General features: G+C 32.6%; 1 protein-coding gene across 1 annotated transcript; it reads right to left on the reverse strand.

Moving 5' to 3' along the window:
- Positions 1-851: 851 nt before the first annotated feature.
- On the reverse strand, positions 852-2186 carry LOC121246262 (protein LIGHT-DEPENDENT SHORT HYPOCOTYLS 4-like). The gene has a single exon (XM_041144370.1). The coding sequence runs from the start codon at positions 1642-1644 to the stop codon at positions 1048-1050; it is 597 nt and encodes a 198-aa protein (XP_041000304.1). The 5' UTR covers positions 1645-2186; the 3' UTR covers positions 852-1047.
- Between the last annotated feature and the right edge of the window lie 11606 nt (positions 2187-13792).

The raw sequence follows: 13792 nt of genomic DNA on the forward strand, positions 1-13792 counted from the left end.
TTAAAACTGACATGACACAACGAAGAAAATGGGTATGGACTTGCATGATAAATGAGACCATAGACTATTTTATGACAAAGACCCGTCCTTTAGAGTTTACTGAGACGTGATGAGTTACCGAGACCTGAAGTCGACCAAGGAGCTCACACTGCCTGAAATTATAAGCAGCTAGCCGATCTCTTTGTTCTTGAAGTAAGAAGCAGAAAAATCATGGAATTAATACTAGTCTCTGAAACTCATTATATATACTTAAGAGGACACTACAAGAAGACGAATGGTTTAGTTTCAGAAACTCATTTCGTTAGCTTAAGAGTACACAACCTGTTGCAGTACGATTGTATGTTTGAGCTGCACTGAAGGGCTTTGTTCTATTTCTTCACTGAATATCCATCGGAAAAGCGCTAGTTAATTTATAGGGAGAGGCAAAAGGAGAAATGCAAACTGCCCCACATATATGATACGAAAAAAAAAAAAGGGAAGTTTAGTGCTGGACAAATCTGACACACGATCTTTGCAAAGTTATATCCACTCTTTTCAAGAGCTGAATGGATGATTTGCCAATACCCATTAAAGGACTACAAATGCAAACGAAAGAAAGAAGAAACACTCAAAAAAAGACATACAACATGATCTGCAAATCTATTACTTGTCATAGATAACCTGTCAAGTACATCTATAACAAATTGGATGTTAACTAGACTGTAAACTAAAACTAGTAAGATACTTTACTTCTACAACTACTGCTTCTACTGCTGCAACAGTTGTGTTTTTTTCTTTCTTCTTTTTGGTGAAGTTACTAGTGCTACTACTATTAATACTACCATTACTGTTTGCATTACGGAATCAAAGAGTAGCAATAATTCAATACCCACCAATTTAAGCGTAGTTTCAGAAACAAGGACATAAAGATAACTGTACTACATAGGGAATGTAATATAAAAGATTAGAAATACTTATTAAAGACTAATGAAAGGTAAGGGCTCTCGAACTCTACTACGAGATAATGCGATTTCCCATCAACATGGTGTCATGCAGAATTGTTTGATCTTACTGGCTCGCATTCGGAGGAGGTGGCAATGCAGTTGGCGGCTGCGGGGGGCGCTTGCGCTTCTTCTTCTCGTAGCTAATGCCCCTTGCCTTGGACTGCGAATCACGAACCTCACGTAGATAGAGCCTCACCGCTCGAGCTCCAAACGGGTTCGCCTCGGGTTTGCCACCGTGCTCTTCAAAGGCGGCCCGGAGGCGGCCGATGAGGGCGTCGAGGGACCCCCAGGCTTGGCGGAGTGGGCATGGACAAGGCGCAGGTGGGTTTGGGTGGCCAAAGAAGGGACAGAGCTGGGTGTGGACCTTGGTCTTCCCGAACTGGTCCAAGTACCTGAGGAATTCAAGCACATGAGCCCCGCTGCAGCGGGAGAGAGAGAGCGGTGGGCGATGGTTCCGGAGGTACTGGCCGAAGGTGTTCCAGTCACGGCGCTTCTGGTTCTCGTAGCGGCTGAGGGTTGAGGATGGCGAGGAAGACGAGGATGATCCTACGGTGTTGCTTGTGGGGGTAGTTGGGACGTTTGTGATGATGGTATTGGTGCTGAAGTTGATGCTCGGGCCGTCGTCTGTGTTCGAGGTGCCAAATTCGTGAAGTGAATCCATATGAAAGTGTTTCTGTTTTCTTGGATCTTCAAGTTCTGGTAGTGAGATTAGGTTTTTATTTTCCTAATATTCTGGGTAGACAAGGGTTTCCTTTTTTTTTTTTTTTTTGGTTATGAGAGGTAGGTTTCTTGGGGTCAAACAAGTTCTTAGGAAATAAGTTTAAAATAGAAAGAGTGAGATAAAGCAGAAGGCCGGGATGATGGAGTTGATAAGAGGATGTGCGTTTATGGTGCTAAAGATCTAAGATCTGGGATAAGACTATCTTACTACAAGTTTTGGGTGTCAGCACCGTTCTTGAAGAAATGGAACATCTAAAAACACGTCTTTGATCACTGAGTAAATTTTCAGCAGGACTGGATATCAATCATTCATGGCCGAGGGAAAGAGAGACGGGCAGGCCAGCCAGACAGAATAAGAGAGAGCTATACATGGAGTGAGAAAGGAAGATCTCGGGGTAGGGGAGAAGATCATGATGACGGGGTTGATATATAGGGAGGAGAAAATAACAGCAGGGCTAGCAACACTACGTTTTTTATATGTATTAATTTCATTAATTTTAGGTATTTTTTTAATCTTTGTTTGGTTTGAGGTTCTTTGAATCTTTTCCCTGATCAATCCTAGAAACTATGAAAGGCCTATGATGTTGGGGCTTATTTGGAAATATATTTCAATCTTAAAATTCTTATTTTGTTATTTTATTTTTTTCTTAAACATTATTTAAATATAAAATTTTCAAATTAATAATTACAATTTTTTTAAACTAATAATTATAATTTTTCTAAATTTTCAAATAAAAAATAAAAACAATTAAGTATTTTTAAATTTTAAATAAAAATAATATTATAATATTTTTATTTAAATTTTTTTTCTTATTTTTCAAAATTTTAAACATACTTAATTTATATTATTTTATTATTATTTATAAATTATCTTATTATTATTTATAAAATAATTATCTCATCTGATAAACGAGATATCTGAAAAATATTTTTGAGAGACTGGGAGAGTATTTTCCTTTTATTTTTCTTCCCCGAGAAAAAGGGAGTGGTGGAAGAGGAAGACAGACAGAGAGGGTAATTAGATCTTAAATCGTAATTAGGAAGTGGAAGGAAGCTCTTTAGAGCATTTGTGGAATTTGAAAGAGTTTGATAGAGAGAGAGAGAGAGAGAGTTGATGGATGGGGACAAGACAAAGTTATTGTTTTTAAAAATGAGGGAATAACATGATTTTGTTTCTTCACTCTTTTTGCGTTGATTGACAACACCTTTTTGTCAATGACCAATCTACCCTTCATCTCGGGACTAACTTGCCTATGATATTTCACACCCAAAAATATTACAATGCTTGGGAAATATTCTTAAAAAAATTGAGATTTACAGTAAAAATATAAAATTTATTCTATAAATATAAAATTTATTAATTTTTTTTTATAAAAGTACGTGAAACTATTCAAAACTGTATAAATCGATTCTGTTTCCCACACTGAATGAAGGTAAGATGAAAAAAATTCTTTTCAACGGTCATCTTTTATTATCTTAAATCTCATATTTTATAAAAAAAAAAATTATCAAATATAAAATGTAAAAATAAATAATAACTGATGTATATTACTTCTCGTTTTGGCCTCAGTTGCTTGAAACAGTAAGATCACTGCACATCACGGCCATAGGTTGATGGTGGGTCTCAAGTTCTCAACTCTGAAGATAAAAGAGAGGATGCCCATGCCATTAATTGTAAATATATCATGGTGGTGATGTATTTTAGAATCTCTAGTTACAGAAAATGATGTTTTTCCTCTGTAGAACTACAAGTATCATGACATGATATTTCTTATCATGTCACAGAGAAAAAAATGAAATAAATTACAATACTAGTGGTACTCCACAAAGAAAAATTGTACTACTGTCCATTTCAAGTTCTTATAAATATTTTTTATTCATGATATGAATATTGACTTCATGTAAAGATAGTTATGTGTGTATATCATAAGATAAATTAATTGTGTGGTATGTGACATATGCATGCATGATTCATATTTATTTTTTGTTTTCTTGGGTCCACCTGCTTGGTAGAGGGATGTAATCATCCTTGTAAGAGAATAATAATATTTTAAATAAATTTTTTTGACGAAGTGATGTGATAAATTGACGAGTGGTGCTATTCCCACCGCTGAGAGCTCCCGTTGTGAATCTCGCTAGTGGTTTTGAAATTTGTTTTCTATTTTTGTATTTTTTTACATGTATTTTTTTAACACATTTAAATATTTAAAAAAAATAAAAAATTCATAATATTATTAAAAAATACTTACTTAATCATTAAGTAAAAAAAATAAAAAAATAAAATAAAGAGTAGCGGTAGAAACCAATGGTAAGACTAGTATATTCCTAAATTGACGATGTCATTTCGTACAAATTACTACTAAATTAGTATTTTTCTTTAAATCTTGAAAATTATATAACCGTCGGCCTTTCATTTAAAAAATAATTATAAAAATTTTATATGTATATCATTACTTGCGTGAAGATTAATAAACCCGTCATGTACATAAGCTTTGTATAATAACAGTCTTTCAATGTAATTTTTTTTCAACATAAATCAATTTATGGCTTGTTTTGGAATTAGTGAGATGATATCATCTAATCTTATCACAAATTTTTTCATAATTTCATTTTCAAATATCAATGAAACACATACAGTACTTTTCAATTTCAAGTTTTTAAATTTTTTATTTAATCATTACTTAATCATTATAATTTTCTCAAACTTCAAAACAAAACAAAACACAAAAAATAATACCATTTATCTAAAACTCAAAACAAAAATAATATTAAAAAATTATATTCTAACAATATTCTAACTTTATAATGTTTTTATTCAATTTTCTTTTTAATTTCATTTCTCAAAACTTAATAAAACATATTAAATTAAATCATTTCATTATTATTTACAAAATTCTCATCTCCTTCCCAAACGAGCCCTAAACACCTCTTGTCATCTATGCAAGCTCTTGCCTCATGACGAGGCAAAAAGAGCAATATCAGTCTGACTTAAATTGTAAGGCAAGAAGTGGCAATTGGCCTATAGTAATTTTGCTCATGGGATTAATACTTGCGGTGCTGGAATTCAGAATAAATTTATTTACAATTTTTTTTTGTAACATATATACTATGAAATGCATTGTTGATGTGTAATCATGCATGTCACATTAGTTTACATGAAAATGCCGGTATTGGTAATTTAACTTTTGAATGTATATATAATAGATCTCGCAGTAAATAATGCGTTACACATGAGTATCAGACTTAATTATAAATTATAGCATAACTCATTTATTTTAAATTTATCCATTCTTAAAAGTTAAAAAAAAAATATAAATCCCAAATCTTGAGTGAAAGAAAAAGGGATGGCCAAGGGATCATGATTTATTAATAGATCACTTGAGTTTGGGGTCGACTTTGATCAGTATTTAGAAAAGGTTTGTTCCCAACCCATGCAAAGTCTCTGCGTAATTCTAAAGCCGATATATATATTTAGGCGTCCCCTCAAATGTAAAGACTTGTATGCACAGATTTTCTTCGATCGTGTACAAAATAGACTATATTTATTGTAATTTAGAGATTTTATTAATTAATATTTGCTTGAGCCCATAAATAATAGATCTTTTCGGCCGACAAAATAACTTTACACAAACGAAACAGATAAAGAAGTACTTCACTAAAGTTCACTAGAGTTTTACAATATAAAAGAAGTTCACAACGTAGGAATTTCCGTTCCAAAAAGGAATTGCTCAAAATATAAATAAAAGATCTCTAATACCAATCAAATTAATCACGTATATATGTAACTTTGATATGGTACACATGACATGGCGTGCACTCCCCACTTTATGAAATATAAAAATCTATGTGAATATATATTTATAATTTTTTTTATAAAATATTTATTTAATCAAATAATAATTGAATTTCTACACAATTGGCCGGCTAGCCAAATAATTTCCAGATTTTTTCTTTACCCTAGACCGTGAGCATGACGAAGTAAAATAATAAAAACAAAACTCGATCGCTTTGCGTTGGAAAATGCTACCATCCAGTAGTACTCCATTAATTTTCTCGTGCTCCTTTCTTAGTATGAGAAGGGTTGAAAGCGATTTCCGTGATCAGACACCATGCGCCAGAATCGCCAATTTGCTTGCACGCTACTAAATTACTATTATAGAAGTAAACAGTACCTTGTAATATTTCATGACAATTGGTTTCGGGTCATGATGACGAAGAGAGATTTTTCTCTACTTTCTTTATATAATAAGGTGGGGTATGGATAGTGAGATGAGATAAAATAGTTTTAGATAAAAGTTAAAAATTAAATAAAATAATGTTAAAAGTAGAAGATATTTTTTACATAACTTTTTATTTTTATTTTTTTTCTCTTTCTAATCAAGCAACATTTCATTAACATAAATAGATCAACATAGATGAGAAGGGGTGGCAGGTTCCTAAAAAAATCCCATTATAACAATTAATATAATGCAAAAGTGAAAAATATATTGAATTTTGGGATGACAAAGTGGGGGGGACCAAATAAGTAGAGGATGATAGAAGTGTAAAAAAATTGGTGGCGTTGTCTTAAATTAGGGTTATTACAGTTTGTTGGTAAAACTGTGGTGCCACCGCCAAGACTGGTGGTTGTTGGTGGTGCACTATAGTTTTTGGCCTAAGATATTTGTGAAAGAAATCGATGTCCTCGGTCTCAAAATCTTCGATTAGAGAAAGCAAAAATATAATGGGATAAATGACATCGACTAGTCCGAACGGTCAATGGCCAAATTTCTTCTTGCTCGCCTATAATGGAGCGTGAATATCACTTGCCGGTCATAGTAAGATAGAGTGGGTCAGATTGAATAGATTTTAGAATGATGAAACTATTGAAATGGGGCATGTAGCCGTCAGAGACATTTCAACGTAGCAACGCGAGCCAAGCTGTGCGTGAGAGCCATGCATCAAGATTTTAGTCACGATTCTGAGGAGTTGCATGGAGAGACGCGTGTAGACAATCGGTTGCCAAAAAGTAGTGGATTGGGCCTAGATTGAATCGGTGGATAGGAAAACTTAAAAAATTTAGGGAGAAAATCTATAAATAAGATGGTGGGAAAAGTGGAACGAAGAGGAGGATCTCTGGTAGAACAGAATGATAGAAATTGCGAGGGATTTTTGCTTTTTGAGAGATGCGGAACTTTCTCCTTCTAGAGAAAGAGGAACTATTATTTACAAAAGAGAAATAATATATACAAGTCTCAAATGCACAAATTTAGTGCAAGTCCTTTATAAAAAAGTAGATTCTACCATAAAAAAAAAAAAAAAAAAAAGTGAAAAACTCATTTTTTGTTGATGGGACCCACATTTTTACAAAATGCGTATTTTTACAAAATTTGTACATTTAAGACTTGTACCTAACATTACTCCTTACAAAACTTACTAGTGATAAGATCAACCTGCAGGTCTAGTCAGCATCATGCAAGTTGGCCTATATATTCTGTTAGTTTGCTAATGCTATATTAACAATACACGAAAATCTAACAAAACTGGCGACTAGATTATTAGTAATAGAAAAAAGCCTAATTTATTAACCATTGCTAACAGAACAGGTAAGATGGACATGATGTGGTCTATGCATAACACAGAAGTGTTATATCTATAAAAAGATTTTATAAAAATAAATTCATAAATTAACGTGACTTCATGCTATACGTTAGATCTATTTTACAATCTGACATACTACAGCAAACTACGTCGATTTGCAAATTTATTTTTATAAAATCTTTTCATGACTAAAGCATTTATCCGACTATATATGATAATTTTCAATACAATTAATGAAAATACAAATATAAAAAATATAAAAAATGGAAAAAAAGGTAATATTACCGGATCACTTAAAATGTACGAGGGGACAACATTTTTGGCGCTAGATACGCTACTCAAGCTTAATTAAATTCTTGTCTGAACAATTCACAAGCGCCCAACGAACATAATCATACCCCACAAGCGTGTGTAATGACATGGATCATTACACAATCAAATTAATCAAATTGCAAAGTCATGAAATTATATTATGAAGTCCAGGCAAGCTAATTAATTATATATTCTCTCTTCTTTTTGCTCCCCCAAAAAGAATATCGATCACAGTGGAATAATATCTTTGATTACACGCTAACAAATTATACCCTAATTAATCATTTTCTTAATATTCGATTTAGTACGATCCTTTATTAATCAAAGGGCTTAACATGAATAACAGTATCAGTTTTTACAGCAAGATAGATATGCAAGAACAAGATCCGGGTAGTAGCATATTAGTAGTACTGCATGGACAACAAACAGGCAAATTAAGCTAGCCTACCCGCATAGTGCTTGCCTTTAATAATCGACTGATCTTTTACTCGCTGACGATCGAGAAAAGCAAATTAGCCGGCATACATAGCATATATTATAGGGATATCATGATCATGTTGACGTCCCAATTCTTCTGAAATTTGAGACAATATGTGCAAAACATCATGATCAGCTAGCTCTGCTTTTGACAGACTGAAACATTGTTTTAATTCCTAAGCTTGTAACGAGGAAATTAGAATGGATTATTTCGGTCGTCTGGAATAAATTTAATTAATTAATTGAAGCTAGCGGTGAACCAAAACAGTACTCATGCCATTTAAAGTCCCAACATGATGAAGTAAACGAATACTACTGTTGTTTTACTTGCAATTATTTAGCGGAATCTCAGTTCCACAGTGAATGAAATTACTCAGTTAATAAACCAGTAGAAGATGGCCATGTCACCATAAATATATGCAGTTTTCATTGACCATTATCCGTACGACTGTCTCGAATGCATGCTAACTTTTTACGTTGCCTCTCGTTTTGGGGACAACAACTAGCGGCTTAATTAATAATAATGCATGCTGCTTCATGGTAAAACTTCAAAACCCCAAAAGTCGTGACACTCACAAACATTAACCTTCGCTTGCACTCAATTTCCTTAAATGATGGAACAAATTAATTGTCGATCTCCGCCGTATATATTTGAAGACAGTAATCAGTACTACTACTGTTTGTCGAGTTTTTATGTTATTATTGAAATTCAAGATCTATTTCAATGACACATGAGGAAATTTACACACGCACGTACTACGTATAGACTTTATTGATGAAGACGGCCGGAGAAAATGGATGCAGATCATCATGATTTAATTTGATCATCACCGGCCAGTTTCTCACTCCTATTATAACGAATAATTTTCCCAATCGAGTCAAGTCTATATTATATGACTTGCAAGCCTAATTTGCCATCGCAAGTTCACGGCTCATGGAAGCTGATCAGATAGATACAAAGAAATCAGGAATGAAAGCTAGGGTACTTTAGTGATCAGCAAGCCAGATCATTTCCTATTAGGGGAAGGCCGGGGCGAATATAATTCTAATGGGTATCTAAAATTTAAGTAAAACACTAAAAAACTAAGGCAAAAATGAGATTTTTATTTACTTTTTTTGGGTAAATTAAATCGACTAAATAATTTCCAACGTGTATACATAGCACTTAATTTGATCGGTACTACCCAAGCTAATCATCATCTATATCAAAATCTTAATTTTTTTTTTTCAAGGAAACAATAAGGATCGAGGGGAAGATAATTTTGAGAGATTTAGTACTGATATAAGGTTTTGGGCTTTGGCCGGAGGTCTTTGTTGGACTGAAAATTAATGAGGCTTTTATTTATTAATTATTGAAGGAGAGGAGATAGGCGCGCATGTTATTACAAGCTAGTATATAATTAAAGAAGATTAATGCTAGTTTTTATCTTTCATGTTTCATCATTCATCTTTTGTCACACTTAGTAATATTGTGACATGTTTTAAATGGCTTCAAATATTTACTGCTTAGATATATAGAATATCATAGTTACTTAGATTAAGTCGCATCAACATGTATGTTTGAATATAACAAAATTTAAGATGAAGAATAAATTTTATAACGTTTGTAGCTTGCTCATGATCAGAATTAGCTAGATGCCATATTTGCATGTGTTCTCTCTCGGGCCGTATAAATATTTTTGTATAGTTTTAAGGACTGAGCAATCCTATATATCATGTGGACTACATATTAAGTGGGGAATTCATCAGGGATTGATCTGTTCGTGACTTTCACATTAATGTTTCATAATTGTAGTGTAAAAGGTCGGCAGACTGATATTATATATGGAACTAAGAAATTATAGACATAAATTATTGTTGAGTCTTGATGATCTGTAAACAAAGAACATTTCACGGGGAGGGAAAAGGGCTTCTTCCCTATGAACTACTCGATGATCGTGTGACCAACATTATATATTGATTATTATTTAGAGTAATTTTACATACAATCATAAAGTGCGTAAACGCCGCGTAATTGCTTTAACAAAGAGGGGGGTCCACTATTAAAAAATTAATTTCTTTTCATGTGGATCCTATGTTTTACTTACTTTTTTCAAAACGATTACGAGGCGGTTGCACAATTCACAGTTACAAATATCTTTTCTCTATTATTTTCTATTGCATGCATAGCCTACTTTTGTTTATTGTTTAATAATTTCATGGTAAATAATATATAACTCCCTTCGCAAATTATCTTCGTTTTTCACTTACATCCATAAATTCTAAACTGGTATATATATCCGATGCTATTTTAACTTTTTGGCGTAGTTTATTATATATCTTCCTAGCTCACCCAAAACAGTCAATAATTCGGACGAAAAAATGATGTAAAATGACATTATAAACAATCATGACGCACGTTAACGGAGGGGCTCAAAATTAAACTAGTACCATAAAGTCAAAATTAAAATTTATAAATATGAGTGAGAAATATATGAGCTTAATTCCTAGGAAGAAAATGCCATATAAACTTATTTTTACAATTAGTTCTTCAAAGAGTACTGCAAATCAAAAAAGAAAATGATCATAGACATACAATCATTTATACAAATATATTTAAATTAAGAGAATTTTTATATATTAACTTATAAAAGTGATATCACTTTATATAAATATCTTTGTTTCAAAACATATTAGTAAAAAGAATTTATATTAATGTAATTGCTCTTTAAAATATTTGTTGGTATCCGGATCCCTTCATCGATCTGTACTTTAATTTTAGATAATTTGACATTATCCATAGATAAAAAAGATAGTAATTCCATGCCAAACAAAAATAAGCCTAAAAGCACTCTCATAGACTTGGTTAAAATCCAACTTTAACCAAATTTAGCTAACAAGACACTTAAAACACCCTACATTGAATTAGACATGTCTATATAAATTTAGACATTAACTACATGAGCAACTCACCAAATATGTGGGTGGACAATAACTTATCTAAATACTATAATATTCATTTCTCACTTTTCTCACCAAATATGTAGGTGTTTTTTGTAATTAAGAAATTTGATTCGATTTATTATTATTAAATATAAAATGTGATAAAAATAAATAAATTATTTAATATTAATTAGAATATTAATTATTAATCAAATTAGAATATAATTATTAATATTAATATTAAATATTAATTTAATACTTAATAAATGTGATAAATATTAATATTAATTTAATTAGAATAAAATTATTATTAACATTTAATTGATAGAACTATGATAAAAATAAATTAAATAAAAAATTATTAAATTAATAATATTTTATTATTATATAATGAATAATTTAATGTGAGAATTAAATTTAAATAAAATAGATAAATAGAAACTCATGTAATATTAGCTAAAATTTGAATTTATATTTGTCCAATATTGAAAATGCTCTAACATCAAAATTATCTGAAGAAAGCAATATTATCCATGAAGTGTTTTGTAATGAAAAAAAAAAAAAAGCTAGGTGAAAGTACAGTATCTGTTGGGGATATGTAGGGCTTAAAAGAAAAGCAGAGTTTCAATTGGTTGACCTCTCAGATCAGACCAGTTTGATTTGTCGACAGCTCAAACATTCTAAGATTATGACTAAGATATCCTCATGCTTTTTGTGGTTGACAACGAAAAAGAGTATCTACAGTTACACAGCTGATCCTCCCTAGCTATAAGGCTAGGTTTCTGTGAAGTAACAGCACTTCTGCAGCAGTGGAGTTCCATGGCCGCCACCCCCCCCCCCCCCCAACCCCCAACCCCTACTGCATTCTTTAGACACTCTAATCATACTTGTTGCCGATAACTTAAGTTTATTCTCTTTCAGAACTTAATTATTGATCTTACTTTTCGGTCAATAATGGATCAGACTTCTCTGTTGAGTAAACTTAACCAAATCCGCCATAGACACTCGCTGATAGATATAGTACGAGGATGCCTACCTGCCATTCTAAAGAGCTAGCTAGCTATACCACTTGATGATGACGATGATGTGGAAAGATATCATAGAAAGTGAAAGAAAGTTATGGCTTTAAGATTTTAGGGTACCCTAAGACCCACCGACATGACCATGAATTTTGTTTCCCATGCTCTGCATCACTTCCTGTAAAGCCTAAAAGAGGAAGCAGCTAAGGTTTGCTATGAGTCAAATCAATGTTTTTGTTTTCAGCTTTCTTTCTTTCTCGTCTTTTTCTGTTTGTAAATATATATTTTCTTTTATTTGTTGTTTTTTTTTTTTTTTTGGGGAAGTGCATGGGAATAAATCCAACGTCATCTCGATCTGTTTAAATCCGAAACAGTAACCATCCATCCTTCGGATCAGTCTGTCATGGTTTGTTTTGTTGTGGCCCTCAGCTACCATCTAGATAAGGCTATGTTGGAAGGAATTTTTGTGCACAGTCATGTAGTGTACTACTCATTAATGTAGTGAACATTTAAGGCAATGAAGGCTAATCGGGTGCCTGAATCAGACTCTAATGTTTGCTCTATATCGCCATAAGATTAGAAATAATTTTAGTCCTCACGAGGGGCTGCACTTTGCAGAGAGTTTAAAACGTTTGGTGGGTTAAGGTTTGACAGGGAATCGAAGCTCAACGTCCATAAGAGCCTTGGATATAGCTTCAATGGAGGAATTCCTTATTAAAAGGGGAAGTACTTGGTGTTACCGTTTGTTTAAATTTACAAGAATATTGAGTCTGTATGTGTGCTTTGAAATCTGTGTTTAATTAAAAGTTCTAACAACAACACGTAAAGTGGGCGTGGCCCTGGAGAAAGCAACTCGGGGACCCCCCTAAGGACATAGACCCCGTCGTGGTCGTGCTCTTGGTCGATGTCATTGTCGTTGTTGTTATCATACTGTTAAATGCGCGCAGCAACCGGCTCTAAAAATTGAAACTGCACAGTGAATAAGTAGTTTTGGCTACAGTTTTTGAACAGAAATCTCAATCTTACTGGTTTCAATCTCAATATTCTCAATCTCACTGCTACACAAGAATCTTGCACAGAAACTATTCTCTTTAGGAAACCTAGCTTCTTGTGTTTATGTAACCCAATCATGCTCTGAACTCATCTCATCGGCTTCAATACCAACAGTAAATTGGCTATTCATTTACCAAGCATTAAAGTTGAGTAAATCGTAGGCAGCCTTGCTCTTACATGCGTTTTCCCTCAAGAGTCATAACATCGAGATATACAGTACGTATTACTTCTGACAACTGTCACTTATTGCAAACCTCTTTCTCATCTGCATAATTGAACAGTTGAAAAAATTACTTTTCATTTATTGGGTTTAGAAATAGAATACCACCTCCAAAAGTCTCACTATAATATTACTACCACCTCATTGCCACAAACCATATATATTACTTTTAATTGGTTTAGGTGAGATTTGAATAGTGAGTCAAGATGAGATGAATTAAGATAAAAATTAAAAGTTAAATAAAATATTATTAAAATATTATTTTTTAATATTATTATTTTAAAATTTAAAAAAATTGAATTATTTATTATATTTATATAAGAATCTGATAAAATTGTAATGATTAGATAATATAAATTGAGGCCTTATTGTATCCAAATCGGTTAAACTTCAAAGCTTGCCCTCAGTTAAAAAAATTACAGAAGATTTAGATCAAAGTTCATGTAGCTTACCAAAGCTGCAGAAAAGGCAAGTGATGTTTCAGAGACCAGTGCAAGGCAATAATA

This window comes from Juglans microcarpa x Juglans regia, chromosome 1S (assembly GCF_004785595.1).
Source record: "Juglans microcarpa x Juglans regia isolate MS1-56 chromosome 1S, Jm3101_v1.0, whole genome shotgun sequence".
Lineage (NCBI taxonomy): Eukaryota > Viridiplantae > Streptophyta > Magnoliopsida > Fagales > Juglandaceae > Juglans > Juglans microcarpa x Juglans regia.